At 47.1% G+C, this 25,000-nt stretch overlaps 1 protein-coding gene across 2 annotated transcripts in view; it reads left to right on the top strand.

Annotated features, from left to right (window-relative positions):
• SORT1 (sortilin 1) overlaps positions 1 to 25,000 on the top strand; it is a 94,204-nt gene that overhangs the window by 56,327 nt on the left and 12,877 nt on the right. The window contains exons 3-14 of one of the 2 annotated variants that reach the window (XM_038748945.1): positions 1,483 to 1,556; positions 7,986 to 8,088; positions 9,625 to 9,789; positions 10,302 to 10,375; positions 12,501 to 12,550; positions 13,379 to 13,509; positions 13,953 to 14,097; positions 14,947 to 15,102; positions 16,242 to 16,348; positions 19,626 to 19,728; positions 22,580 to 22,748; positions 23,328 to 23,518. In XM_038748945.1, coding sequence (XP_038604873.1) covers positions 1,525 to 1,556; positions 7,986 to 8,088; positions 9,625 to 9,789; positions 10,302 to 10,375; positions 12,501 to 12,550; positions 13,379 to 13,509; positions 13,953 to 14,097; positions 14,947 to 15,102; positions 16,242 to 16,348; positions 19,626 to 19,728; positions 22,580 to 22,748; positions 23,328 to 23,518 — 1,426 coding nt within the window. In that variant the 5' untranslated portion in view covers positions 1,483 to 1,524. The remainder of the gene's footprint in view (positions 1 to 1,482; positions 1,557 to 7,985; positions 8,089 to 9,624; positions 9,790 to 10,301; positions 10,376 to 12,500; positions 12,551 to 13,378; positions 13,510 to 13,952; positions 14,098 to 14,946; positions 15,103 to 16,241; positions 16,349 to 19,625; positions 19,729 to 22,579; positions 22,749 to 23,327; positions 23,519 to 25,000) is intronic. The other variant, XM_038748944.1, reaches the window with a different exon arrangement.

The following is a 25,000-nucleotide window of genomic DNA, read 5'->3' as shown; positions in this document are numbered from 1 at the left end:
TCACAGTCTTAATCCCCATTTTACAGATGAGGTAACGGAGGCACAGAGGAGTTAAGTGATTTGCCCAAAGTCACACAGCTGACAAGTGGTGGAGCCAGGATTAGAACCCATAACCTCTGGCTCCCAAGCCCGCGTTCTCTCCACTAAGCCGTGCTGCTTCTACTGACTGACTGGCCCTCTCTAAGACCCAATCCAAATTCCCATCTCCTCCAAGGGAGCCTAGCAGGGCTGTCAGAATGTCACTCTCCCCACCTTCAAGGCCTTATTAAAAGCTCATCTCCAAGTTGCCTTCCCTAAGTCCTCCTTTCCTCTTCTACCCCTCCCTTCTGTGTTACTCTTCCCCTTCAATTTTCACCCTTTATTTGTTCATCTGTATTTTTTGAGTGCTAACCCTGTGTAGAGCACCGTACTAAATGCTTGGGAGAATACAACAATAAACAGACGCTTTCCCTGCCAACAGTGAGCTCACAGTCTGGAGGGAGAGACAGACATTAATATGAATAAATAAATTACAGATAATTCAGTTCGGACATAGTCCCTGTCCCACATGGGGCTCACAGTCTAAGTAGAAGCTTCATTCACCCCTCCGTCAGCCCCACCACACTTATGTGCATATTTGTAATTTATGTATATTAATGTCCATCTCCCCCTCTGGACTGTAAGCTTGTAATGGGCAGGGAACGTGTCTATCAGCTGTTACATTGTACTCTCCCAAGTGCTTAGTACAGTGCTCTGCACTCAATAAGCTCTCAATAAATATGAATGATTGAATGATGGGGTCCAGTTTTCCCCAGGTTTGCCAGGATTCGTCTCCCAATTTCTAATCCTTCCATCTCTTCCTCCTCAAACTTTCCTGAAGCCAGGGGCAAAGCAGCTTAACTTCCCACTCTCCCTCTTCCCCCACCATCATCCTACTTGAGTGAGAAACAAATTTGACCAATTACAAACTCTGTGGGGACTCAGCTGTTGGAATGGGAAAGGCTCTTGGTTACCCCAAGGCAAGGGGGTGCTGGGTTTGTGTTGTGGGGTGGATTTTTGACTTCCTTTTATCTTCAGAATCCAAGACTGTAAGCTTATTGTGGGCAGGGAATGTGTCTACAATATTGTACTCTCCCAAGCGTGTAGTATAGTGCTCTGCACATAGTAAACGCTCGATAAATACTATTGATTGAATGATTGACTGGCGCTGGGATGGAGGAAATGGGGAGGGCTTCTGTCTGATATCTGTCTTCTCAAGGTAGGAGGGTGCTTAGCTGTGAGAAGGGTTAGGTGGGATCATGCCTTGAGGGAGAATTCAAGATGCTTAAAAGTCAGGGAGCCATGTGGAAAAGAATGCACTTATTGAGGCGGGTAGGAAGGGGGACGGTGGCTGGGGATTTGGTCCCACAGGATCTGGGCTGGCACCGGGGTTACGTGTGGGCGGGCTTGGGCAGAGTGCAGGGGTCAGCCAAGCCTTCACTCCTGGATGTTGTTTCTCTCCAGGTCATCCTAGTCCTGACCACGTTCCATATCCCTCTGGTGATCATGACCTTTGGACAGTCCAAGCTCTATCGAAGGTGAGACATGCGGGGTGGCATCCATGCTTCTGCAGATTTTCTGATTGAGGAACTCTTTAATCAGTAAAAGCATTCATGTATTCTAATGCAGCCTACTCTGCCAGCCACGTACATAGTCACTCACCGACATGGCTTCAGCAGTTTTATCAAAGGGGCAGACGTGGGTTATAAAGCTAATCTTCTCAGAGTGCCCTACCCTGCCCGGAGAACCCAACTGAATTTGGGGGAGAGAGGAGAGAAGGGATTGACCAAGTCAGGCTCACACTACAACCCATGCCTGACATTGAATATTGCTTAATGTTGCTCCAACGCAGTGGGTGGCCACTGTGTTTATACGCTCTGGGCATGTCACTCCCCTCCTCAAAAGTCTCCAGCGGTTGCCTATCAACCCTTGCATGAAGCAAAAACTCCTCACTATTGGCTTCAAAGCCCTCCATCACCTTGCCTCCTCCTACCTCACCTCCCTTCTCTTCTTCTACAGCCCGGCTCACACACTCTGCTCTTCTGCCGCCACTAACCTCCTCAATGGGCCTCATTCTCGCCTGTCCCACCGTCGACCCCTAGACCAAGTCCTACCCCTGGAATGCCCTCCCTCCATACATCCGCTAAACTTGCTCTGTTCCTCCCTTCAAAGCCCTACCGAGAGGTCACCTCCCCCAGGAGGCCTTCCCAGACTGAGCCCCCCCTTTTCCTCTGCTCCTCCTCTCCCCATTGCCCCCACTCCCTCCCTTTGCCCTTCACCTCCCCACAGCACTTGTGAATATTTGTACATATTTATTACTCTATTTATTTTATTAATGATGTGTATCTATCTATAATTCTACTTATTCTGATGGTATTGACACCTGTCTACTTGTTTTGTTGTCTATCTCCCTGTTCTAGACAGTGAGCCCGTTGTTTGGTAGGGACTGTCTGTATCTGTTGCCGAGTTGTACTTTCCAAGTGCTTAGTATAATGCTGTGCACACAGTAAGTGCTCAGTAAATACAATTGAATGAATGAATGACTATGAATGCATTGTATGTGTATTATTAATATATTACTTTTCCTCCAAGATTCCTTCCATCTTTATCCTCCCTCTTGTTCCCTCTCCCCAACTCCTTGGCTGTTCCTTTTGTGCCTTAGTTTCTCCCACCTCCAAAGCTGCCCCTTGTTGCCCCTCTGAACTGATTAATTAATTATGGTATATAAGTGCCTACTCTGTGCCCAGCTCTGTACTAAGCACTAGGTTAGGTACAAAATGATCATGCCAGACATAATCCCTGTCCCTCATGGGGCTCACAGGCTAGGCTCATCTCACCTCCCTCATCTCTGTTGTATGTCCGAGTTGGCTTCACTGCTGTCATGACAAAGCCGTGGCTCAGTGGAAAGAGCACGGGCTTTGGAGTCAGAGGTCATGGGTTCGTATCCCGACTCCACCACATGTCTGCTGTGTGACCTTGGGCAAGTCACTTAACTTCTCTGAGCCTCAGTTACCTCGTCTGTAAAATGGGGATTAAGACTGTGAGCCCCACGTGGGACAACCTGATCACTTTGTATCCCCCCAAGCGCTTAGAACAGTGCTTTGCACATAGTAAGCGCTTAACAAATACCAACATTATTATGACAAATTGAAGAGCGTGCCGGGCTAATGCTCGCACCTCATAGATACCCAGTGCGGATTGGAATTGAGTCTGCATCACAGCAGTCACAGTAACTCTTTCTTTGTCTCTCCTGAAGTTCCCCCACCCCATCGCAGGAGCAGCATGGCCTAGTGGAAAGAGCACGGGCCTGGATACGAGGACCTGGGTTCAAATGCCATTCCACTACTTGCCTGCTGAATGACCTTGGGCAAGCCACTTAACTTTTGGGCCTCAGTTTCCTCTTCTGTAAAGTGGGGATTCAGTACCTGTTCTTCCTCCTGTCTAGTTTGTGAGCCCCATGGGGGACAGGGATTGTGTCCAAACTGCATATACTGTATCATCTATCTCAGTGCTCAGTATAGTCCTTGGCACAAACTAAGCACTTAACAAATACCACATTTATTGTTGCTATTATCATCATAATTATTTATAATAATAATAAGCATTTTCTCCACTTGAGCAGATTGGCAAATTCCAAGAATGGATCGAAGACAGTGATGCAGGTTCATCTGGGCTCAGGTGAATTTTAGCCCATAGCCATTCTTGAAGGTGGTCACTCTGATCTCATTTGACCTAGGTTTGGCTACCTGATGTCAGAATGGCTACTGGGCTAAAATTAGCCTGTCTGCTCATTGTTGGGGAGGGAATTTCCTTCCCTCATCACAGATCGATTGTGATATAGTTCTGTGGGTAATCCGACATGCAGAAATTTGACAGACCAGTTAACATTAAAATGACAAGACAAGCTGGGTCCTTGCTTCACCCAGTCTTGGATGGGCCACCTGATCCCAGGCTTTGAGCCCTCCATGTGGTTCATTTCCTCTTGTCAGTCTGCATTCAGCAGTCAATCATTCAATCACTTACTGTGTGCAGAGAACTGTACTAAGCGTTCATGTGATGATCCACCCTGCCCTGGGAAATAGCTCCTCAAGGCCATTAAATGACTTGCCCGTCTTCTTTCTTCTGGCCCAAATAATCTCAGTGTCTTCAGTGTACTGCAAAGATCTTTTCAACTCCTTTACTGACTTTGCAAATCATCTCTGACCAACTTTGAGTTGCATGTTCCATTCTACTAGCTCTCTCCCTTCAAAGCCCTACTAAGAGCTCACCTCCTCCAGGAGGCCTTCCCAGACTGAGCCCCCTCCTTCCCCTGCCCCTCCCCATCCCCCCGCCCTACCTCCTTCCCCCGCCACAGCACCTGTATATATTTTTGTACAGATTTATTACTCTATTTTACTTGTACGTATTTACTATTCTATTTATTTTATTTTGTTAATATATTTTGTCTTGTTGTCTGTCTCCCCCTTCTAGACTGTGAGCCCGTTGTTGGGTAGGGACCGTCTCTATATGTTGCCAACTTGTACTTCCCAAGCAGTTAGTACAGTGCTCTGCACACAGTAAGTGCTCAATAAATACGATCGAATGAATGAATGAATTGGGGGATCAAACAGAATTCGTAGAAAAGCTCTGACCAGTACAGAATGCATTCGGAATGTGCCCTGGGAATTCCTATAAACAGGTCTTCCATTTATGTTCACAGTATACACAAACTGTGGCTAGTTATCCACTCTTACCCTTTAAATCTTTTCTGCCTTATCGCCCACAGATGTGATGTTCCCATCTCATGTTTGCCAAAGTGTTTCTCCCTGCCCTTGTCCTTAACGAAGTGAAGTTGTGATTTCTGTTCTTCAGTTCACTGAAGCAATGTTAATAAGTGGGATATTTGTTAACTGCTTGCCATGTGCCACTCCTGCATCATGCCCTGGGGCTGAGATGATATAAGTGGATTGGATGCAAGTTGCAGTCTAAAGAGGGGAGAGGGGAGCCTCATTTTTACAGATGAGGAACCTGATGCCCAAAGAATTTATCCAACTTGCCCGAGGTCATACAGCAGACAAGTGGCAGAGCCTGAATTAGAACCCAGATCCAGTGACTCCCAGGCTGTTCTCTCCCGAGATGACCACCTCTTTCATTAGAACTTGAAAAATACCATTCTGGGTCGAAATGGTAGCCCTTTCAGCCCAGTAGTGGTAGACTTTAGGATGTTTAAAAGAAGACTGTGAAAATAATACTACTACTAATAATAGTAATTTTGATACTTGTTAAGCGCTTACTATGTGCCAAGCACTGTTCCAAATACTGGTGTAGATACAAGTTAATCAGGTTGGACACAGTCTCTGTCCTACATGGGGCTCACATTTAACCCCCATTTTACAGATGAGGTAACTGAGGCCTAGAGAAGTAAAGTGACTTGTCCAAGGTCACACAGCAGACACGCTGGGATTAAACATGCTGGGATAGCTGGGATTAGAACCCAGGTCCTTCTGCTTCCCAAGTTGTGGTCCTTGACATCTGACATCATTGACTGTTTTACCTCTGTCAGCCCCTTCCTGCGATGGAATTTTGTGCAGTTATTTGAAGCCATTAGCCAACTTAGAGCACAGTCCCTTTTCTGTCAGCTAGAAAGTCGGAGACATTGAAAATTAGTCTTTATTATGGGGTATAGTGCTTACACCTTCTTGACACATGCATTTCAGTGCCCATTTCCTCCTTCTCCCTCCCACTCCAGGCTGACATGGTCATAATCGGGGATTTTCCTAACTGTTTTACTAGCCTGACCTGGCCCCATTCCCAGAGCCAGTGACAAAACTCTGTTTTGTGATTATCTGAATAATTTTTGGCAGCTGTGAGCTCAGTGTTCACTCCGTAATAATCACCGGGCTCAAAATATTTTGTCAGCAAAAATACTCCCTCAGTATGATCAATCAATCATTGGTATTTATTGAGCACTTACTGTGTGCAGAACTCTGTACTAAGCTCTTGGAAAAGTGTAATACAACAGAGTTGGTAGATGCTATCCCTACCCACAAGGAAGAATGTACAGTCTACAGGGAGATATAGACATTAAAATAGATTAAGGATAGGGGAAATAGAATATAAAATATTTTACATAACAGCGTAGTGGATAGAGTACCAGCCTGGGAGTAAGAAGGTCATGGTTTCTAATCACGATTCTCTCACTTGTCTGCTGTGTGACTTTGGGCAGGTCATTTCACTTCTCTGGGCCTCAGTTACTTCATCTGTAAAATGGAGATTAAGACTGTGAGCCCCATGTGGGACAGGGACTGTCTCCAACCTGATTTGTTTGTATCCACCCCAGTGCTTAGTACAGTGTCTGGCATTTCATTCATTCAGTCGTATTTATTGAGCGCTTACTGTGTGCAGAGCACTGTACTAAGCGCTTGGGAAGTACAAGTTGGCAACATACAGAGATGGTCCCTACCCAACAACGGGCTCACAGTCTAGAAGGGGGAGACAGACAACAAATCAAAATATGTGGTCAGGTGTCGAGTCATCAGAATAAATAGAAGTAGAGGTAGATGGACATCATTGACAAAATAAATAGACTAGTAAATATGTACAAGTAAAATAAATAGAGTAATGTGTTAAGCACATAGTAAGTGCTTAACAAATACCATCATTATTATTGTGGGACTGTGGTGAGCATCGAAGTGCTTAAGGGGTACAGAGCCTTTTCTTGCCAAGGGAAGCTTAAACCTGAAAATACCAGAAATTCACTCTTTCCTATCCTGGCTTGAATTTTGCAGGAAAAAAAACACATCCAACTCAGTTATAGTGTATTCTTCCAAGTGCTTAGTGCAGAGCTCTGGACACAGTAAGTGCTCAGAGAATTTGATTGATTGTTTGATTAATTGATCTTTGTGGTTGGATTAGAGTCTAAGCCAGTTCAGCTGTTACTTGTCACACCTGTTTGCTCCAGCTTTCTCACCCAAGGAACTGGGGCTGAATAACCCTCACCACACTGTCACCACCTCAAGAATCACATTCTGGACATTCATTCATTCAATCATATTTATTGAGCGCTTACTGTGTGCAAAGCACTGTACTGAGCGCATGGGAAGTACAAGTTGGCAACATATAGAGATGGTCCCTACCCAACAACGGGCTCATAGTCTAGAAGGGGGAGACAGGCATCAAACAAAACATGTAGACAGGTGTCAAAATCGTTAGAATAAATAGAATTATAGCTATATAATAATAATTAACAAAATTAATAAAATAGTAAATATGTACAGGTAAAATAAATAGAGTAATAAATCTGTACGAATGTATACAAGTGCTGTGGGGAGGGGAAGGAGGTAGGGCGGGGGGGAGGGGGAGGAGGAGAGGAAAAGGGGGGCTCAGTCTGGGAAGGCTTCCTGGAGGAGGTGAGCTCTCAGTAGGGCTTTGAAGGGAGGAAGAGAGCTAGCTTGTGGGATGTGTGGAGGGAGGGCATTCCAGGCCAGGGGAAGGACACGGGCTGGGGGTCGAAGGCGGGACAGGTGAGAACGAGGTACAATGAGGAGGTTAGCAGCAGAGGAGCGGAGAGTGCAGGTTGGGCTGCAGAAGGAGAGAAGAGCGGTGAGGTAGGAGGGGGCGAGGGGATGGACAGCCTTGAAGCCGAGTGAGGAGTTTCTGCCTGATTCATAAGTTGACAGGCAGCCACTGGAGATTTTTGAGGAGGGGAGTAACATGCCCAGAGCGTTTCTGTATAAAGATAATCTGGGCAGCAGAGTGAAGTATAGACATCTTCTAAGGATTACTGTTCAGTACAGTGCTCAGCTCACTAGCGCTCAGTAAATAACGATGATGCGAAAAGCTGTGTTCTGCCCTCTCTTCTTCATTGCTATCATGATTTGGACATGGGCCGAGATGGAAGTCTTTCGTGTGACGCTTGGCTACCTTCAGTGCTCTTACTCTTTTCCATAGGCTGGATCTAAAGAATGTTGTGTTTTCTCTTCTGACAGTGAGGACTATGGCAAGAATTTTAAGGACATAACCAACCTCATTAACAACACCTTTATCCGGACCGAGTTTGGCATGGCCATTGGACCCGAGAACTCTGGGAAGGTGAGCGCCTTGTCTTTCTGTCGCTGGCACCCCAGACTGCTTTTGGGTGGGCACCTTTTAAGCCCTGGGGAAGGGGGCTAGGAAATGTTGGCTAAGAGATGTACAAGTGGATGGTTTTAAACAAAGAACAATGCAGGTCCTCAAACCAACAGTCTCCATTTTTAAATGGTATTTGTTAAGCGCTTAATATGTGCCAGGCACTGAACATAATTTGTTTATTTACTTAGTCATATTGTCTGTTTCACCCACTAAATTGTAAGCTTGTTGTGAGTGGGGAATATGTCCATTTATTGTTGTATTGTCCTCTCGCAAGCACTTAATACAGTGCTTTGCACACAGCGAGTGCTCAATAAATATAGTTAAAGTGAATGAATGTACTAAGTGCTGGGGTAGATAAAAGATCATCAGGTTGGACAAAGTCTGTCCCCCACAAGGCGCTCACAGTATCAATCCCCACTTTACAGATGAGGGAACTGAGGCACAGAGAAGTGAAATGACTTGCCCTCAGTCAGGCAACAGATATAAGTGGCAGAGCTGGGATTTGAACCCAGATCCTTCTGGCACTCAGGCCTGTGTGCTTTGCAGTAGCCCATGCTGCTTCTCAATTGACCAGGGAGGGCTCAGAAATCCTCTTAAAGTGTAATTCTAGGATCAAAAGAAGCCAGATTTACCAGCTCTGGCGGCCGCAGAGCTCGTTTGGGCAGGGAATGTGTCTGTTTATTGTTCTGTTGTACTTTTCCGACTTCTTATTACAGTGCTGTGCACACAGTAAGTGCTCAGTAAATATGATTGATTGAATGAATGAATCTTCAGGAGTTCAGGATCTGTGAGAAAACAGCAGCCTGGTGGGGGAGCAGGGCTTGGGGCAGTTGAGATGGGCATTGCTTCCACGAGCTTTTTCCGTCCCAGCTGCCCACAAAGGTCACAGAGTTTTTTTATTTCCAGTATCTCAACTCCCATTTCAAGTGGGAACCAAGTGGAGACCCACAAAGAGTGTTTCTCTAGGAGTTCCACTTAAAAATGTTGCAAGACACTTAAAAAAGTTTCAAGAAGTAGTTTGGCCTAGTGGATAGATCGCGGGCCTGGGAATCAGAGGACCGGGCTTCTAATCCTAGCTCTGCCACTTGTCTGCTGTGTGAGCTTGGATAAATCACTTAATTTCTCCGTGCCTCAGTTAACTCATCTGTAAACTTGTGATTAAGGCTGTGAGCCCTTTGTAGGATAGCGACTGTGTCCAAACTGATAATCTTGTTTTTACCCCAGTGCTTAGTACAGTGTCTGGCACACAGTAAGTGCTTAACAAATGCCATTACATATAAAAAAGACCTCAAACCCCAGTGTTGCCTTCTCCTTTTCCCTCCTCCTTCCTCGTTTCCCATCACCTTATTGCCTCTCCTCCCTGCTCCTTCCCCATCCCCTCACCCTCCCTCCCTTCTTCCTCTTCACTCCTCCCTTTTTACCTCCCTTTCAGCTCAGTGAACTGTTACCAAATCCTAATCACTCACCTAACCCCTGCCCCCTCCCCTTGTCGTCCAGGTGATTTTGACAGGGGATGTGTCTGGAGGAAGCCGTGGAGGAAGGATCTTCAGGTCTTCTGATTTTGCAAAGAATTTTGTTCAGACGGACCTGCCTTTTCATCCTCTGATTCAGATGATCTATAACCCCCAAAATGCAAACTATCTGCTGGCCCTCAGCTCTGAAGTAAGTATCCTCTGCTCTTTAGGATATCAAAATGTGGTCCCTAGACTGTAAACTCGTTGCGGGTAGGGAATGTGCCTGTTTATTGTTGTATTGTTACTCTCCCAATTGCTTAGTACAGTGCTCTGCACACAGTAAGCACTCAATAAATACGATTGAATGAATGAATGAATGAAGCCAAACGGACTTGATCCCTGAGTATTCATTCATCTGGTGCCGGACTTTCCCCCAGTACCCCGATGAGCTGAAAGACATCTTTCTGCCCCGCTTGTTTTCGATTGAGAGCGTGATCGGTGAGCACCTCTTACCAGGGTGGATGGATGTATCGGTCCCTTTTTAAACAACTTAACACATTTATCTCGACTCACAGAGGAAGTGGTGATCTTTTCCAGCCAAAGGCGATGTGCCCTTATTTTTTTTGGCCCAGAATGATGGGGCTAGAAGCGTGAGAGGTAACAGAGGCAACAGCACAGGAGAAAACCAACCTTGTAACCATGTCATTTGTAATCTTTCAGAATGGCCTGTGGGTATCCAAGGACTTTGGGGGAAAATGGGAAGAAATCCATAAAGCGGTGTGTTTGGCCAAATGGTGAGTAACTGAGCACTTCCACTCTGGGCAGACCTCTGCCTTTTCTGGCAGGGAAGGGGAGGCAGTGTTGAATGTTCTCGGGTTAAGAACAGCGGCCCCAGGGTCAGTGAAAGATCTAGCTTTAAAAGTTGGTATTTTATTAATTTTTTGTATATGTTTTCTCTAAGGAGACCAATCATTGCTACATCTGTAATGTGCATTTTAAAGAGTTCTCTTTCTTGGGTGCTCTCACCCTTGGCTGATTTGAATCCCAAAGAACACAGTCTCAAAAACCTGATAAGCAAATATGTTCAGTTATCTGCCGAAAGGAATGTGTTGCTTCTCCCAGGATGAATCGGGTATACTGAGCTTACTTGTCTCCAGCCTGCAATCCTCTTAATCATTCTTCATCTTTAAAATCAAAATGCTAATGTTTTTGAAAATATGCCGTTGTTTCATCCTTGGGATCTTAAGCAGGGTTTGGAAGTTCTTCACTTATTACGATGACTCTCTCAGGGCTAGGTTTCTGTATGTGAGAAATCATGTAGTCTGTAAGCTTCTTGTGGGCGAGGAACGTGTCTACCAACTCTGTTGTAGTCTCCCAAATGCCTAGTACAGAGCTCTGCACACTGAAAATGTTCAATAAATACCATTGATTGATCTTGAATTGTTATTCAAATAATAATAATAATGGCGTTTGTTAAGAACTTACTGTGTGCCGAGCACTGTTCTAAGTGCTGGGGAGGAGGTACATGGTGATCAGGTTGTCCCAAGTGGGGCTCACAGTCTTCATCCTCATTTTACAGATGAGGTAACTGAGGCACAGAGAAGTGAAGTGACTTGCCCAAAGTCACACAGCTGACAAGTGGCGGAGCCGGAATTAGAACTCATGATCTCTGACTCCCAAGCCCGGGCTCTTTCCAGGTGTACAGGCCGGGAGTCAGAAGACCTGCATTCTAATCCCAGTCCTGACACTTGCCTGTTGTGTGACCTTGGGCAAATCACTTCACTTGCCTAGGTCCCAATTTCCTCATTTTTAAAACAGGAATTCATGTCCTCTCTCACTCTTAGACCATAAGTCCCATGTGGGACAAAGACTGTTTGACTTGACTATCTGGTATCTCCCACAGCGCTTACTGTGGTGCTTAGCATATAGTAAGTGTTTAACAGATACTATTATTTTTTTTAATCCTGACTTCTGTGTTATAGGTTCCCTTCACCATAGTCTATTTTTATGCTCTCACCCATGGAATCTTGGAGTTTACTGCAAATTCCAAGATACCATGGGAAAGAGAATCAAAACGTTTCTTGGATATATTCAGCACCTGCTGCTAGGGACTTCTCTCTAAGCAAAAGTGATCCCAGTTCACCACCTTATAAATTGATGTCATGTTAACAGAATCGGCTGTCCATTTAAAATGAAAAACCAATGATTTAGTGGCTTAAGGCTGAATTTCCTAATGGTATTTAAGTGCTTCTATGTGTCAGGCACTGTACGAAGGTCTGAGGTAGTTACAAGATAATCAGGTTGGACACAGTCCATGTCCCACATGAGCTTGCAGTCTTAATTCCCAATATAACTGAGGCAAAGAGAAGTTAAGTGACTGGCCCAGGGTCCTACAGCAGACAAGTCGCAGAGCTGGGATTAGGACCTAGGTCCTCTGGCCCCCAGGCCCATGCTCTTTCCACTAGGCTATCCTGCTTTGCATTTGCCTCCCATCTTTTCCTTATAATAATAATAATAATGATGATGGTATTTGTTAAGCGCTTACTATGTGCAAAGCACTGTTCTAAGCGCTGGGGGGATACAAGGTGATCAGGTTGTCCCATGTGGGGCTCACAATCTTAATCCCCATTTTACATATGAGGTAACTGAGGCACAGAGAAGTTAAGTGACTTGCCCAAAGTCACACAGCCGATTATAAATAAGGAGGTCACTGCCCAGGGAAAAGCTCTAACTGCGCATCCCTATGGAGAGCTGCTGAGTAAGCACCTAATAAATACTATTATTCATTCATTCATTCAATCGTATTTATTGAGCGCTTACTGTGTGCAGAGCACTGTACTAAGCGCTTGGGAGAGTACAATACAATGGAACTGGCACAAGGGTCTGACTAATGTGTGTTCCTGCCTTCCCTTATTCTAGGGGATCAGAGAGCACCATCTTCTTCACCACTTACCTGAATGGCTCTTGCAGTAAGTACATTTTCATTCAGAAAAGGGTATAAAGAGCCTCTGGATGGAAGAGGCAGAGATTTTAGTAAAGGATCTTCTATCCTACCAAAAGTTGAATATTGTATTGGTTCCTAGGACCTAAGATCTCCCCACACTGAAGAGTAAAACAAATACAGTGCAATGGATCACTCTGGAACTGGGCATACCTATGTGATTTGAAGTTATTTGCTGTGGTTTTTTTCCTCTTCTCCCACATGTGAATGCTTCTAAGAATTAGGAATTCATTCCCCAAAGTGGAACCGCGTGGGTGAAACAAGATCTTAGACTTGCATTGGTATAGAATTGCCACAGGTGTAGATTGTTCCAGTCACAAGCAGGACAAAACTGGACTTGCTGTGAAAGTTGGGGGGGCTTTTAAAGGTGAGTGAGCCCTAGCCTGCTATCTCAGACCCTCAGGCTCATCTTGGGCCCCCATTGCTAAGAAACTTAATAAGCAGCAATCGACTGGGAGAGGAGGCTGTTGGGAGATGTTGCCATGAGGGTCAAATGAAGTGATGATCCAAAAGGAAAGGAAAGAGGTGGTCTCTCAGATCTTCTCACCCTAGTACAGACCCAAAAGGAGAGCTTGCAGTCTTGCACATTAGTCCTCCTTCCCCGTTTTGTCTCCCTGTGGACTGGAGTCCAGTGACAGTGGGAAGGCCACTGCCAACAATGGGCTAGGAGCCATCTGGACTGGGATTCTCCGGTAGCTGGTTGTTGGGGTGTAGCTGAGGGGAGTCCTCAATTCTGTACAGATATTGGACAGATATGGCCCAGCAGGAATGTTAATTCACATTTTCTGTCTTTAAGAAGCTGACCTTGGGGTTCTGGAATTAAGGAGAACCTTCGATCTCGGCAAGAGCTTTAAGACCATCGGAGCCAAAATCTACTCCTTCGGACTTGGGGGACGTTTTCTTTTTGCTTCTGTGATGACCGAGAAGGTGTGTTTTTCCTTCCCCTCCAACAGCGTGAAGCCCGAAGGTTTCAAGTGTTTTAGGATGCAGAAGCCCTTCCCAGTAGATCTATCCAAGTTGATGAAAATCTTGGAGTGAGTGTGGGGGTCTCAGGCTTATCGGGGACCATACCAAGTCGTAGGAAAAACCCTAAATAACAGAATAACCCCCCAAAACAGAAATTTTGACTCAGAAGAGTGTGGTAATTTTGACTCAGAAGAGTGTGGTTCATCCTATTAACCTCTTTCACTCCTCCCCACCAAGCCCCCACTGCACTTGGAGATCTGTTAGAACTTGAAATGCTCATCTTGATTGGCTGCCGGTTCGCCCCTCTAGTCGCCTTCCACCCAGGTGAACGGGATGTACCCCGGCGTAGATGGTGAGGGACTTTGAAGGAGTCAAGTGCCCAACTGGTTCTTTTCATCTTCCAGGGAACAACAAGAAGGATCCACGTATCCCCTGACCAAGGAGAGACATGGAGTATGGCCCAGCTTCCGTCAGTGGGACAGGAACAATTCTACTCCATCCTAGCAGCCAACGATGACATGGTGTTCATGCACGTCGATGAGCCCGGGGGTAAGAGCCTGTGGGGAACTGGCCCCTGGTTGCCTCAGCCCCACGGCACTTACATATCTATAAATTATTTATTTAAAATTATTTATATTAATGTCTGTCTCCCCCTCTAGTCTGAAAGCTCACTGTGCATAGGGAACAGGAAACCTGTCTACAAACTCTTTTGAGGGGTACTCTCCCAAGCACTTAGTAGAGTGCCCTGTGCACACTAAGTGCTTAATACATATCATTGATAATGATCAATGCAGGATCCCTGGTGCCGGGGGAAATTGTTCAAGATTCCCTCTGGTTGTTTCCTGCCATATGACAGAACCACCTCCAGTCTCTTTTGCCTCATGTGGTTTCAAATTCAGTTCCACCCTGGCTGTTCTATTGCAGGGAAAGTGGATTGACTGAGGTGGAGGTCCTCTTATGTACTCAGCATCATGGCTGGATATTGCTTTCATGTCTCAGCCTGTCGGTAGAATGACATTCGTTGTGGTCTTTTAAAATATGCACATTTAGAGATGCATCAGTTAGCCTTCGCCATTAAAAGAATGACAACTTCTGAAGGGGAGTTATGGGCTGCACTTCAAGCAGTCTCAGTTTGAAGGGGAAGGATTCCCGTGTCCTTATGGTCAGAGAAGCAGCATGGCGTGGTAGATAAAGCACGGGCCTGGGAGATGACAGAAAGTCATGAGTTGTAATCCCAGCTCTGCCACTTGTCTGCTGTGTGACCTTGAGCAAGTCACTTCACTTCTCAGGGCCTCAGTTACCTCATCTGTAAAATGGGGATTAAGACTGTGAGCCCCATGTGGTACAGGAACTGTCCAACCTGATTACCTTTTCATGACTTGGTTTCCTGTGTTGCAGACACTGGATTTGGCACAATCTATACCTCCGACGATCGGGGCATTGTCTACTCCAAGTCCCTGGACCGCCATCTCTACACCACCACCGGAGGGGACACGGACTTCACCAACGTGACCTCTCTCCGTGGGGTCTACATGACCAGCGTGCTTTCTGAAGGTGGGTGCTAAGTCCGGCACCTCCCTTACCAACCAGAGAAAGATGGGGGCGAGGGTTTTGGGAAAAAGACATTCGAGTCAACTGTAAGCCTCAAACCTAGCTGAACTCTCTTGCTGCTGCAGTCTAATTCGATTTCTTCCAGGTTGAGTGTCTGTGGAACATATTTTTTCCCATTATCTGCTCTGGTCTGCAGAGATGGGGTTGAGAGGGAACACGAGCTGTTGCTTCCCTCCTGCTCAGCTCTCCCGGGACATGTAGTGATCTCAGAAATAGAGCAGGGCTCCTCAGGGGAAGTGGGAGCCCTGATTTCCTCTTGTCTGAAGTGGGCTGAGGCAGTAAGGAGGGAAGGCAGATCCCATTTGGTTCCTACCGGGTTTTCTGAGGTCAGGGCTGACTGTGCCTTGTGACTAAAGACATAATGTGGCCCAAAGGCGCAGGCAACGAGGAGTCCTTCCCCAGTGGGGACGTGGGTGGGGCGGTGGTATGCCTGCTCACATGGGTGCTCCACATCTGGTCACCCAGAGCAAGGGGCGGTGGCGAGGGACTCGTCCCAGGGCTACGGGATGGGGGCGGCTCTGCCGGGGCAAAAGGGGCTGGAATGGCATCCTCCTGCAGCCAGTTGCCACGATCGCCACGGTTTGAAGAGTGAGTCCGTGAGTCACCACGAGGCCCTAAGCAAAGGAGCAAGAGTCCCAGGTGGCCAGTTTGGCTTAGGCCATCCAGGCAAGCAGCTGTTTGCAGGTCTCCGTTTGACCTCTAGACTGTAAACTCATTGTGGGCAGGGAATGTTTGTTATATTGTACTCTCTAGTGCTTAGTACAGTGCTTTTACATAGTAAGGACTCAATAAATATGGTTGACTGACTGACTGGCCCACTTGATGTCTGCATTATTCCCTTGAGGAAATGTGTGGTGACTAAGCCTTGGTTTTAAATTATTTGTTCTTACAGGAAAATGTCCCATATGATGGAATAAGCCAGTTAGAGGAGTGGCTCTTAAAGGCCCCTTTCCTGTTTTTGAATTTAGACAGGTAGCATCTTCTTGTCCGAACAGCCAAGGAACTAGGGGCCCCTGGGGCCCAGGCTGGCTGGGGGGTTGCTTGTAAGCCACAGCATTTAAGACTTGCCTTTCCCCAAACAGATAACTCGATCCAGTCTGTGATCACTTTTGACCAGGGAGGAAAGTGGAAGCTCCTGAGGAAGCCTGAAAACAGCAAATGCGACTCCACAGCCAAGAATAAGGAAGAGGTCAGCGTTCCCCAGATCCCACTGTGGGGCCGGGCTCCATCCTGTCTCCTCTAATCAGAGCCCTGAACTCAGCAGCTCAACACCTCAGTTTCATCATCTGTAAAACAAGGATTAAGGACTGTGAGACCCATGTGGGCTCTGGACTGTGTCCAACATGATTAGCTTGAATCTACCCCAGTGCTTAGTAGGTTGCCTGATACATAGTAAGCACTTAACAAATACCATTTTTTTAAAAACCCACAAAAAACACAGATGTGGACAGTTTGTAGAGATGTGATGGAAATTGGTTCAGCCTTGGGAAGAAAAGTTAAAGACCCTGGGGGTTTTCAGATTGAGGAAGAGAAGTTCAGAACTTCTCTTCCTCAGTCTGAAAGTGTAGAGCACAGAAACTGTTCTCTCAGAGGTCACCAATGATCTCCTTCTTGCCAAATCCAATGGCTTGTACTCCATCCTAATCCTCTTCTACCTCTCAGTTGCCTTCGACACTGACAATCACTCCTCCTCCTGGAAACATTATCCATTCTTGACTTAACTGACGCTGTCCTCTCCTGGTTTTTCTCCTGTCTCTCTGGCAACTCATTCTCAGTTTCTTTCTTGGGATCCTCCTCCGCTTCCCACCCCCTTAATGTGGGATTCCTTCAAAGCTCAGTTCTGAGTCCTCGTCTGTTCTCCATCTGTACCCATGTCCTTGGAGAACTCATTCTGTCCCAGGGCTTCAAATACCTTCTCTACATGGATGATTCCCCTTTCTCCATCTCCAGCCCTGACTGCTCTCCTTCTCTGTAGTCTTGCATTTCCTCCTGCCTTCAGCACATCTCTACCTGGATGTCCCAGTGACATCTCAAACTTATCATGTCTAAAACAGAACTCCTTATCTTCCCATCCAAACCGTGTCTTCCCCTGACTTTTCTGTCACTGGACAGCGTCACTATCTCACAACCTTGGTGTTATGCTTGACACATGGCTCTCATTCAGCCCACATATTCAATCTGTCCCCAGATCCTGTCGGTTCAGCATTCACAACATCACTAAAATCTTCACTCTCCTCTCCATCCAAACCACTACCTCATTAGTACACTCATCCTATCCCGACTGGATTACTGCATCAGCATCCTTTCTGATCTCCCAACCTCTTGTCTCTCCCCACTTCAGTCTATACTTCACTCTGCTGCCCGGATTCTCTTTCTACAGAAATGTTCTGGGCATGTCACCCGTCTCCTCAAAAATCTCCAGTGGTTGCCTATCAACCCCCATATCTAGCAAAAACTCCTCACTACTGGCTTCAAGCTCGCCATCACCTCACCCCCTCCTACCTCACCTCCCTTCTCTCCTACAGCCCAGCCCGCACCCTCCGCTCCTCTGGTGCTAAACTTCTCACTGTGCCTCATTCTCACCTGTTCTGCCGTCGACCCCTGGCCCACGTCCTACCTCTGGCCTGGAATTCCCTTCCTCCTCAAATCCGCCAAACTTGCACATTTTCCCCCCTTCAGAGCCCTACTGAAAGCTCACCTCCTCCAGGAGGCTTTCCCGGACTAAGCCCCCCTTTTCCTCTGCTTCCCCCTCCCTCCCTATCGCCCCCACTTGCTCCCTCTGCTCTGCCCCCCTCCCCGCCTCACAGCACTTCATTCATTCAATCATATATACTGAGAGCTTACTGTGTGCAGAGCACTGTACTAAGCGCTTGGGAAGTAGAAGTTGGCAACATATAAGACGGTCCCTACCCAACAGTGGGCTCACAGTCTAGAAATCTAGAAATCACAGTCTATCACTTCTGTGTGTATATATTTACGTATTTATAATTCTATTTGTTTTATTAATGATGTGTGTATATCTATAATTCTACTTGTTTATATTGATGCTATTGATGCCTGTTTACTTGTTTTGATAATAATAATAATGATGGCATTTGTTAAGCACTTACTATGTGCAGGGCACTGTTCTGAGTGCTGGGGGGGATACAAGATCAGGTTGTCCCACGTGGGGCTCACAGTCTTAATCCCCCGCCTTGACTACTGTATCAGCCGCCTCACTGACCTCCCTGCCTCCTGTTTCTCCCCACTGCAGTCCATTTTTCACTCTGCTGCCCAGATCATTTTTCTACAAAACCATTCAGTCCAGGTTTCCCCACTCCTTAAGAACCTCCGATGGTTTGCCCATCCACCTCCTCATCAAACAGAAACACCTTAAAATCTGCTTTAAAGCACTCAGTCACCTTGCTCTTTCCTCTCTTTCCTCACTGCTTTCCCGGTACTGTGCAGCCTGCACACTTCAGTCCCCTAATGGCAACCTACTCACTGTACCTCGATCTCATCTATCTTGCCACCAATCTTTCGCCCACGTCCTCCCCCTAGCCTGGAATGCCCTTCCTCTTCGTATCCGACAGTCGATCACTCCCCCCACCTTTAAATCCTCTCCAAGAGGCCTTCCATGTTTAGGCCCTCATTTCCTCTTCTCTCACTTCCTTCTGCATCACCCTTGCACTTGGATTTGCACCCTTTATTCACCCCTCCCTCAGCACTTATTCATATCTGTATTTTATTTATATTCATGTCTGTTTCCCCCTCTAGACTATAAACTCGTTGTGGGCAAGTAATGTGTCTGTCAATTCTATCATATTGCCCTCTCCCAAGCGCTTAGTACAGTGCTCTGCAGACAGTAAGTGCTCGATAAGTTATCGATCGATTTAGAGAATGGTTTAGTAAAGATATTGAAAGCGATTGGTCCAATTTTTTTTAATGGCATTTGTTAAGCGCTTACTGTGTGCCAGGCACTAAGCACTGGAGTAAGTACAAGATAATCAGGTTGGACACAGTCCTTGTCCCACATGGGGCTCACAGTCTTAAACCCCATTTTACAGATGAGGGAACTGAGGCACAAGGAAGTTAAGTGACTTGACCAAGGTCACACAGAAGACAAGTGGCAGAGCCAGCATCAGAACCCAGGTCCTTCTGATTCCCAGGCCCATGCCGTATCCACTACACCATGCTGCTTCTCATCTGCCCCCAACTCCCAGGGTGGGGAAAAGAGAAGTCTCCTTTTACCTTCTGCTGCTTTTGCTGTGTTTGGATAAGGCTGGTAATCCTGCAGGTGGTTATAGGGAGCTTCTAGCCTTTTGGCCCCCGGAGACAGCAAGCTGGTTACAGGAAAAGCCTAAATCCTGCAGAGGTCTTGTCAAAGGCTGGGGTAAACTGAAAGCCTTTTTGAAAAATTCTAGGAAAGGGACAGGACAGTTTTAGCCCCAGTCTAATTTTTGTGTTCTTCTGGATCTGTTTTACAGTGCAGCCTTCACATTCATGCCTCCTACAGCATCTCCCAGAAGCTGAATGTCCCCATGGTGCCGCTGTCGGAACCCAACGCCGTCGGAATCGTCATCGCTCACGGTGAGGAAGAAGATTGCTCTGCCCTTCTGTCTGTCTCTGCTTCTGCTCCCCTCGGTTCCCTGGGGTCGCCTCTCTAGGGGGGAGAAGTGACTGCAGTCAGTAACCCCGTGAAGTCTTTTCAAGAGGATCTTGTGTGCAGGGCAACATAGTCACAAGTTAAAGCCCTCTGCTCTTCTCCCTCCCCCGCTTCACTCTTCCCTTTCTCTGTGGGGAAATTCCTGCATTTTCCAGTCTTTCACCAATTTCCATTCCAATTCATTTCCAAACACAACTGTGAAATGGGATCTGGGTCAACAGGCTTAGCTAGATTAACCGTCCAGACTTCCACTTCTATGTGGTGAGAATGTTTTTCCTCTTACTCCGTCACTGCCGCCTGGCATTTGGTCCTCTTGCACTTTTTTTGAGTGTCTACTTGGCTTTTTAAAGCCTTCACAGGTAAATCCCTTGACACTGATGTTGCTAATGATTGAGCCCAGCCTACCATCAATCAATCAATCAATCAATCGTATTTATTCACTTATGTCACGTGTCCTCCTGATAGTGAAGGGGACCATTGCCCCCATGGCTTTTTAGGGGGGTGGTGAAGTAAAGCTTTCTGGGCAGGACTCCCCATCTCGCTCACCTCAGATCTCAAATTCCTGCTGAGTAGGTGTTTCTGGCTCATCAGCTCTCAGTGTTTGCCTGCTGTCCCCACCCCCCAAGCCCTGCTCTATTTACTCCCCCCCCCACATTCAGCACGGGCTTTGGAGTCAGAGGTCATGGGTTCGAATCCCGACTCCACCACATGTCTGCTGTATGACCTTGGGCAAGTCACTTAACTTCTCTGAGCCTCAGTTACCGCATCTGTAAAAGGGGGATTAAGACTGTGAGCCCCACGTGGGACAACTTGATCCCATTGTATTCCCCCCCACCCCAGTGCTTTAGAACAGTGGTTTGCACATAGTAAGCGCTTAACAAATGCCATTATTATTATTATTATTATTATTATTATTATTATTAAAATCACCACTGGATTTAAAGCAGTCAGTTACCTTGCTCCCTTCCTACCTCACCTCGCTACTCTCCTACTCCAACCCAGCCTGCGCATATCACTCCTCTAATGCTAAACTTCTCACTGTACTTCGATCTCGCCGCCAGCCTCTCACCCATGTCCTGCCGCTGGCCTGGAACTCCCTCCCTCCTCGTATCCTAAAGACAATTCGTTACTCTCCCCCCCACTTCAAAGTCATATTGCAGGCACATCTCCTTCAATGCTTCTTCAGTGCTCCTTCAATGCTCCTTCAAGGCGCGAAGAAGCAGAGTGGCTCAGTGGAAAGAGCCCGGGCTTGGGAGTCAGAAATCGTAGGTTCTAACCCCGGCTCCGCCATTGGTCAGCTGTGTGACTTTGGGCAAGTCACTTGACTTCTCTGTGCCTGTTACCTCATCTGTAAAATGGGGATTAAGACTGTGAGCCCCACGTGGTACAACCTGTTGACCTTGTATCATCCCCAGCGCTTAGAACAGTGCTCGGCACATAGTAAGCGCTTAACAAATGCCATCATTATTATTATCTCCTCCAAGATGCCTTCCCTAATTAAACCCTCTTTTCCTTTCCTTCAGCTCCCGTCATTCATCCCCCCTCCCCACAGTACTTATGAACATATCTGTAATGTATTTATTTGCATTAATGGCAGTCTCCTCATCTAGACTGTCAGCTGACTGTGGGCAGGGAATGTATCAGTTACACTGTTATATCGTACTCTCCCAAGAGCTTAGTACAGTGCTCTGCACACAGTAAGAGCTCAATAAATACGATTGATTGACTGACTGACTGAAAGGTAGACACCCATGGTCTCCATGCCAACTCTTAATCTCTTCCCTTGCTATACCTTCAGTAGGACAGTCCCCAGGAGCTTTTGATTTTGGATTTGAGATGTCCCCACAGCTCCTCTCCCCTTCCAGGGCTCACTGGAGGCCACCCTCGAGTGCTTCTCCCCAGTTCATCCTGCCCTTTCCTGCCCCTTCCGCCTGGGTGGTTTTAGCACTTACTATGTGCCACGCACTACTAAGCGATGGGGGGGAATACAAGCAAATCGGGTTGGACACAGTCCCTGTCCCACTTCAGGCTCAAAGTCTTAAACCCATTTTACAGGTGAGGGAACTGGGACACAGAGAAGTGAAGTGACTTGCCCAAGATCACACAGCAGACAAGTGACGGAGCCGGGATTAGAACCCGTGACCTTCTGACTCCCAAGCCCATCCTCTGTCCACTAGGCCATGCTGCTTCTCACGATGCCCGGGGCACATTGGATCTGGATGCTTATGCCACACACGGCACAATCATCTCCTCCCTAAATTCAAGTCTCCCTTTCTTTTCCCCCTTTTCTTCAGGCCCATCTGCTAGCTGTGAAAGAGTGGTCTTCCCTTGTCTTTTACCCATCCTTTGTATCTTTTGCATGGAGTTGTTGTTTTCTAACTCCCATCGAGAAACAACTAGTCGCCCCCGATTTCTTCCTTCCTTCCCATAGAGCTAGTGTTGCTTCTCGAGTTTTCCTCCTGTTTCCATAACTCCGCTACCCCCTTAAAATGAACTTTCATTCTGTTGCCAGCTCTTCTTCCTTTGCTTGGAATGGTAGGACTTCCGGTCAGAAAGGTGACTTAGTTTTGCTCTCTGTTGAGGCCCCCCTGCATCTCCTGAATCCCAGGCTGATGCCCTTTCCATTCATTTTGCTGCCGCCCCCCTCCCCTCACCCCCAACTCTTCCTACTCTACTGCCCCAGGGTCCCACAGGTGGTCCAGTGAGGGAGGAGTGAAGTTGGAGTTTGTTGGAGTTGGCCTCTTGTGCTCACGTGTCGGACGGTCTGTGTTGCAGGCAGTGTCGGGGATGCCATCTCGGTGATGATCCCGGATGTTTACATCACCGATGACGGAGGCTACTCCTGGGTGCGGATGCTGGAAGGGCCCCACTATTACACCATCTTGGATTCGGGGGGCCTCATCGTAGCCGTGGAGCATGGCAGCCAGCCAATCAATGTGATTAAGTATGCATGAGCTCCGCTACCCTCATACTGTCCCCAAACAGGGCAGAAGTGGGATATTGGGGTGGGAAAGACGGGTAAGGTTTGGGAGGCCCATCTCAGCTCTCACATCTCAGAGAGCTGTTGGCAAAGTGCCTGAAGGTGCCTTGGATTGAGAAGGCTGTGCTTGTTTTCCCGTCCGTGCCTCCCTGCTGCCCACTTTCCCAAATATCCTCCTCCTCTCTCTCCTCCCCTCCACAGGTCAGTCAGCCTCTATTAGGACCGACTGACTGTAGGTGCCCCAGTCTCCATTGTGCTTTTCCAACTCCTACTGGGGACGAGGGGGATTGGAAACTGGTTTTCAGGTCTGGTTCCCCACCCTTCGAGTGGAGAGCTGAACCTGGCAATGGGAAAGGGATTCCCTCCTCCAGTTCCGTCGTAGTAACCCTGGGCTGAAAGAATGTCTGGAACATGAAGTGAGGTGGCATGACGCATGAGCCTTCTCTTAAATTGGGGTTACCCTGGTGGCATTAGTTCTACCAGGCTAGGGTCGCCATTATCTCCCAAGCTACTTTGGTAAGCCGGATTCTTTCACGTGCTCAGGTTCTCCACGGATGAAGGACAGTGCTGGAACCGGTATAACTTCTCCAAGGAGCCCATCTACTTCACCGGCCTGGCCTCCGAGCCCGGAGCCAGATCTATGAACGTCAGCATTTGGGGTTTCCGAAAATCTTTCCCGTCCCAGAAATGGGTCTCCTATACTATCGATTTTAAGGATCTCCTTTCCAGAAACTGTAAGTTTTCCTCCTCCTCTCCTCCTACTGACCTCTCTCCTTTTCCTCCCCATCTTCCTCCTCCTCTTCCTTGCCTCCAGCCAGAAATTACAAGCCCTGTCTTCCTTTTTTTTATAATATTTGTTGAGTACTTATTCTGTGCCAGGCACTGTTCTAAGCGCTGAGACAAATGTAATCAGGTTGGACACAGTCCCTGTCCCACATGGGGCTCACAGTCGTAATCCCCAAGTTACAGATGAGGCAACTGAGAGCCAGAGAAGTTAAGTGACATGCCCCCAGTCGCACAGCAGAAGACAAGTGGTGGAGCCAGGATTAGTGTGTTCTCTCCACTAGGCCACACTGCTCCCTGGAATTAAGGAACCAGTTGGGGAAGTGCCTTTCCATGGGAACTTCTCCATTCAACAGAAACTACCTGATCATGTTCTCTGCGGGGGGAGGGGAGACTCCACAGCCATAAATAGAGCAAAGCATGACCTGTTCTGTTTTGGAGAAGGAGGAGAGATGTCACGGAGCTAAATGATGTTCTGTGACTAAACAGGAGGCCCAAGAAGTCCCAGCTTGCGCCCCACCTGCAAACGAGGCAGCGTAACCAAGGAGATTGTTTCATGACGGTGCTGCCGTTCTTTAAAAATATCAGCATTTATTTCTACCTTCTGGAGCCCTTTTCCGTTAATGATCTCATTTGTCTCTCCAACATACCTGGGTTGGAGGGGGAAGCTGGCATTATTAACTCCAGAAGAGGGAATAATAATAATAATAATAGTAATAATAATAATAATGGCATTTATTAAGCACAAGGCACTGTTCTAAGTGCTGGGAGGTTACAAAGTGGGTCAGGTTGTCCCACATGGGGCTCACAGTCTTAATCCCCATTTTACAGATGATGTTACTGAGGCCCAGAGAAGCTGAGTGGCTTGCCCAAAGTCACACAGCTGACAAGTGGGGGAGCCTGGATTTGAACCCATGACCTCTGACTCCAAAGCCCAGGCTCTTTCCACTGAGCCACGCTGCTTCTCTAAGCACGTTTGGGAATAAGCCCAAGGGAGTAAAGGAGACACCCAGGGTTCTCCAACAAGATGTGAACAGAGCTGAGAGGTAGGACCAGATCCCATGACTCTGAGTTCCATGTTTCTTCCATGGGACCATCCCCTTGTGTCGAGTCAAGGTGGCCCTAGAAAAGCAGAGAGCTTTCACAGGAATGAGAGCTGTGAAATGCAAATGGGCTTGATGGCAAAGCTGCGGTGTTTTGCCTTTAACCTCAACATAGCTTGTCAGACACTGAGAGCCATATTCCAGGCTCTAACAAATGTTCTCAGCTTGGATGATGACAGTATTAATATTGGTGGTATTTGTTTAAATGCTGACTCTGTGTCAAGGACTGTAGTAAGTGCAGAGGTTGATCCAAGATCATCAGATTGGACATAGTCCCTGTCCAGTGGGACTTACAGTCTTAAGGGGAGCAAAAACTGGTCATGAATCACT

This window comes from Tachyglossus aculeatus, chromosome 7 (assembly GCF_015852505.1).
Source record: "Tachyglossus aculeatus isolate mTacAcu1 chromosome 7, mTacAcu1.pri, whole genome shotgun sequence".
Classification (NCBI taxonomy): Eukaryota; Metazoa; Chordata; class Mammalia; order Monotremata; family Tachyglossidae; genus Tachyglossus; species Tachyglossus aculeatus.
This window is presented reverse-complemented; position numbering and strand designations above follow the sequence as displayed.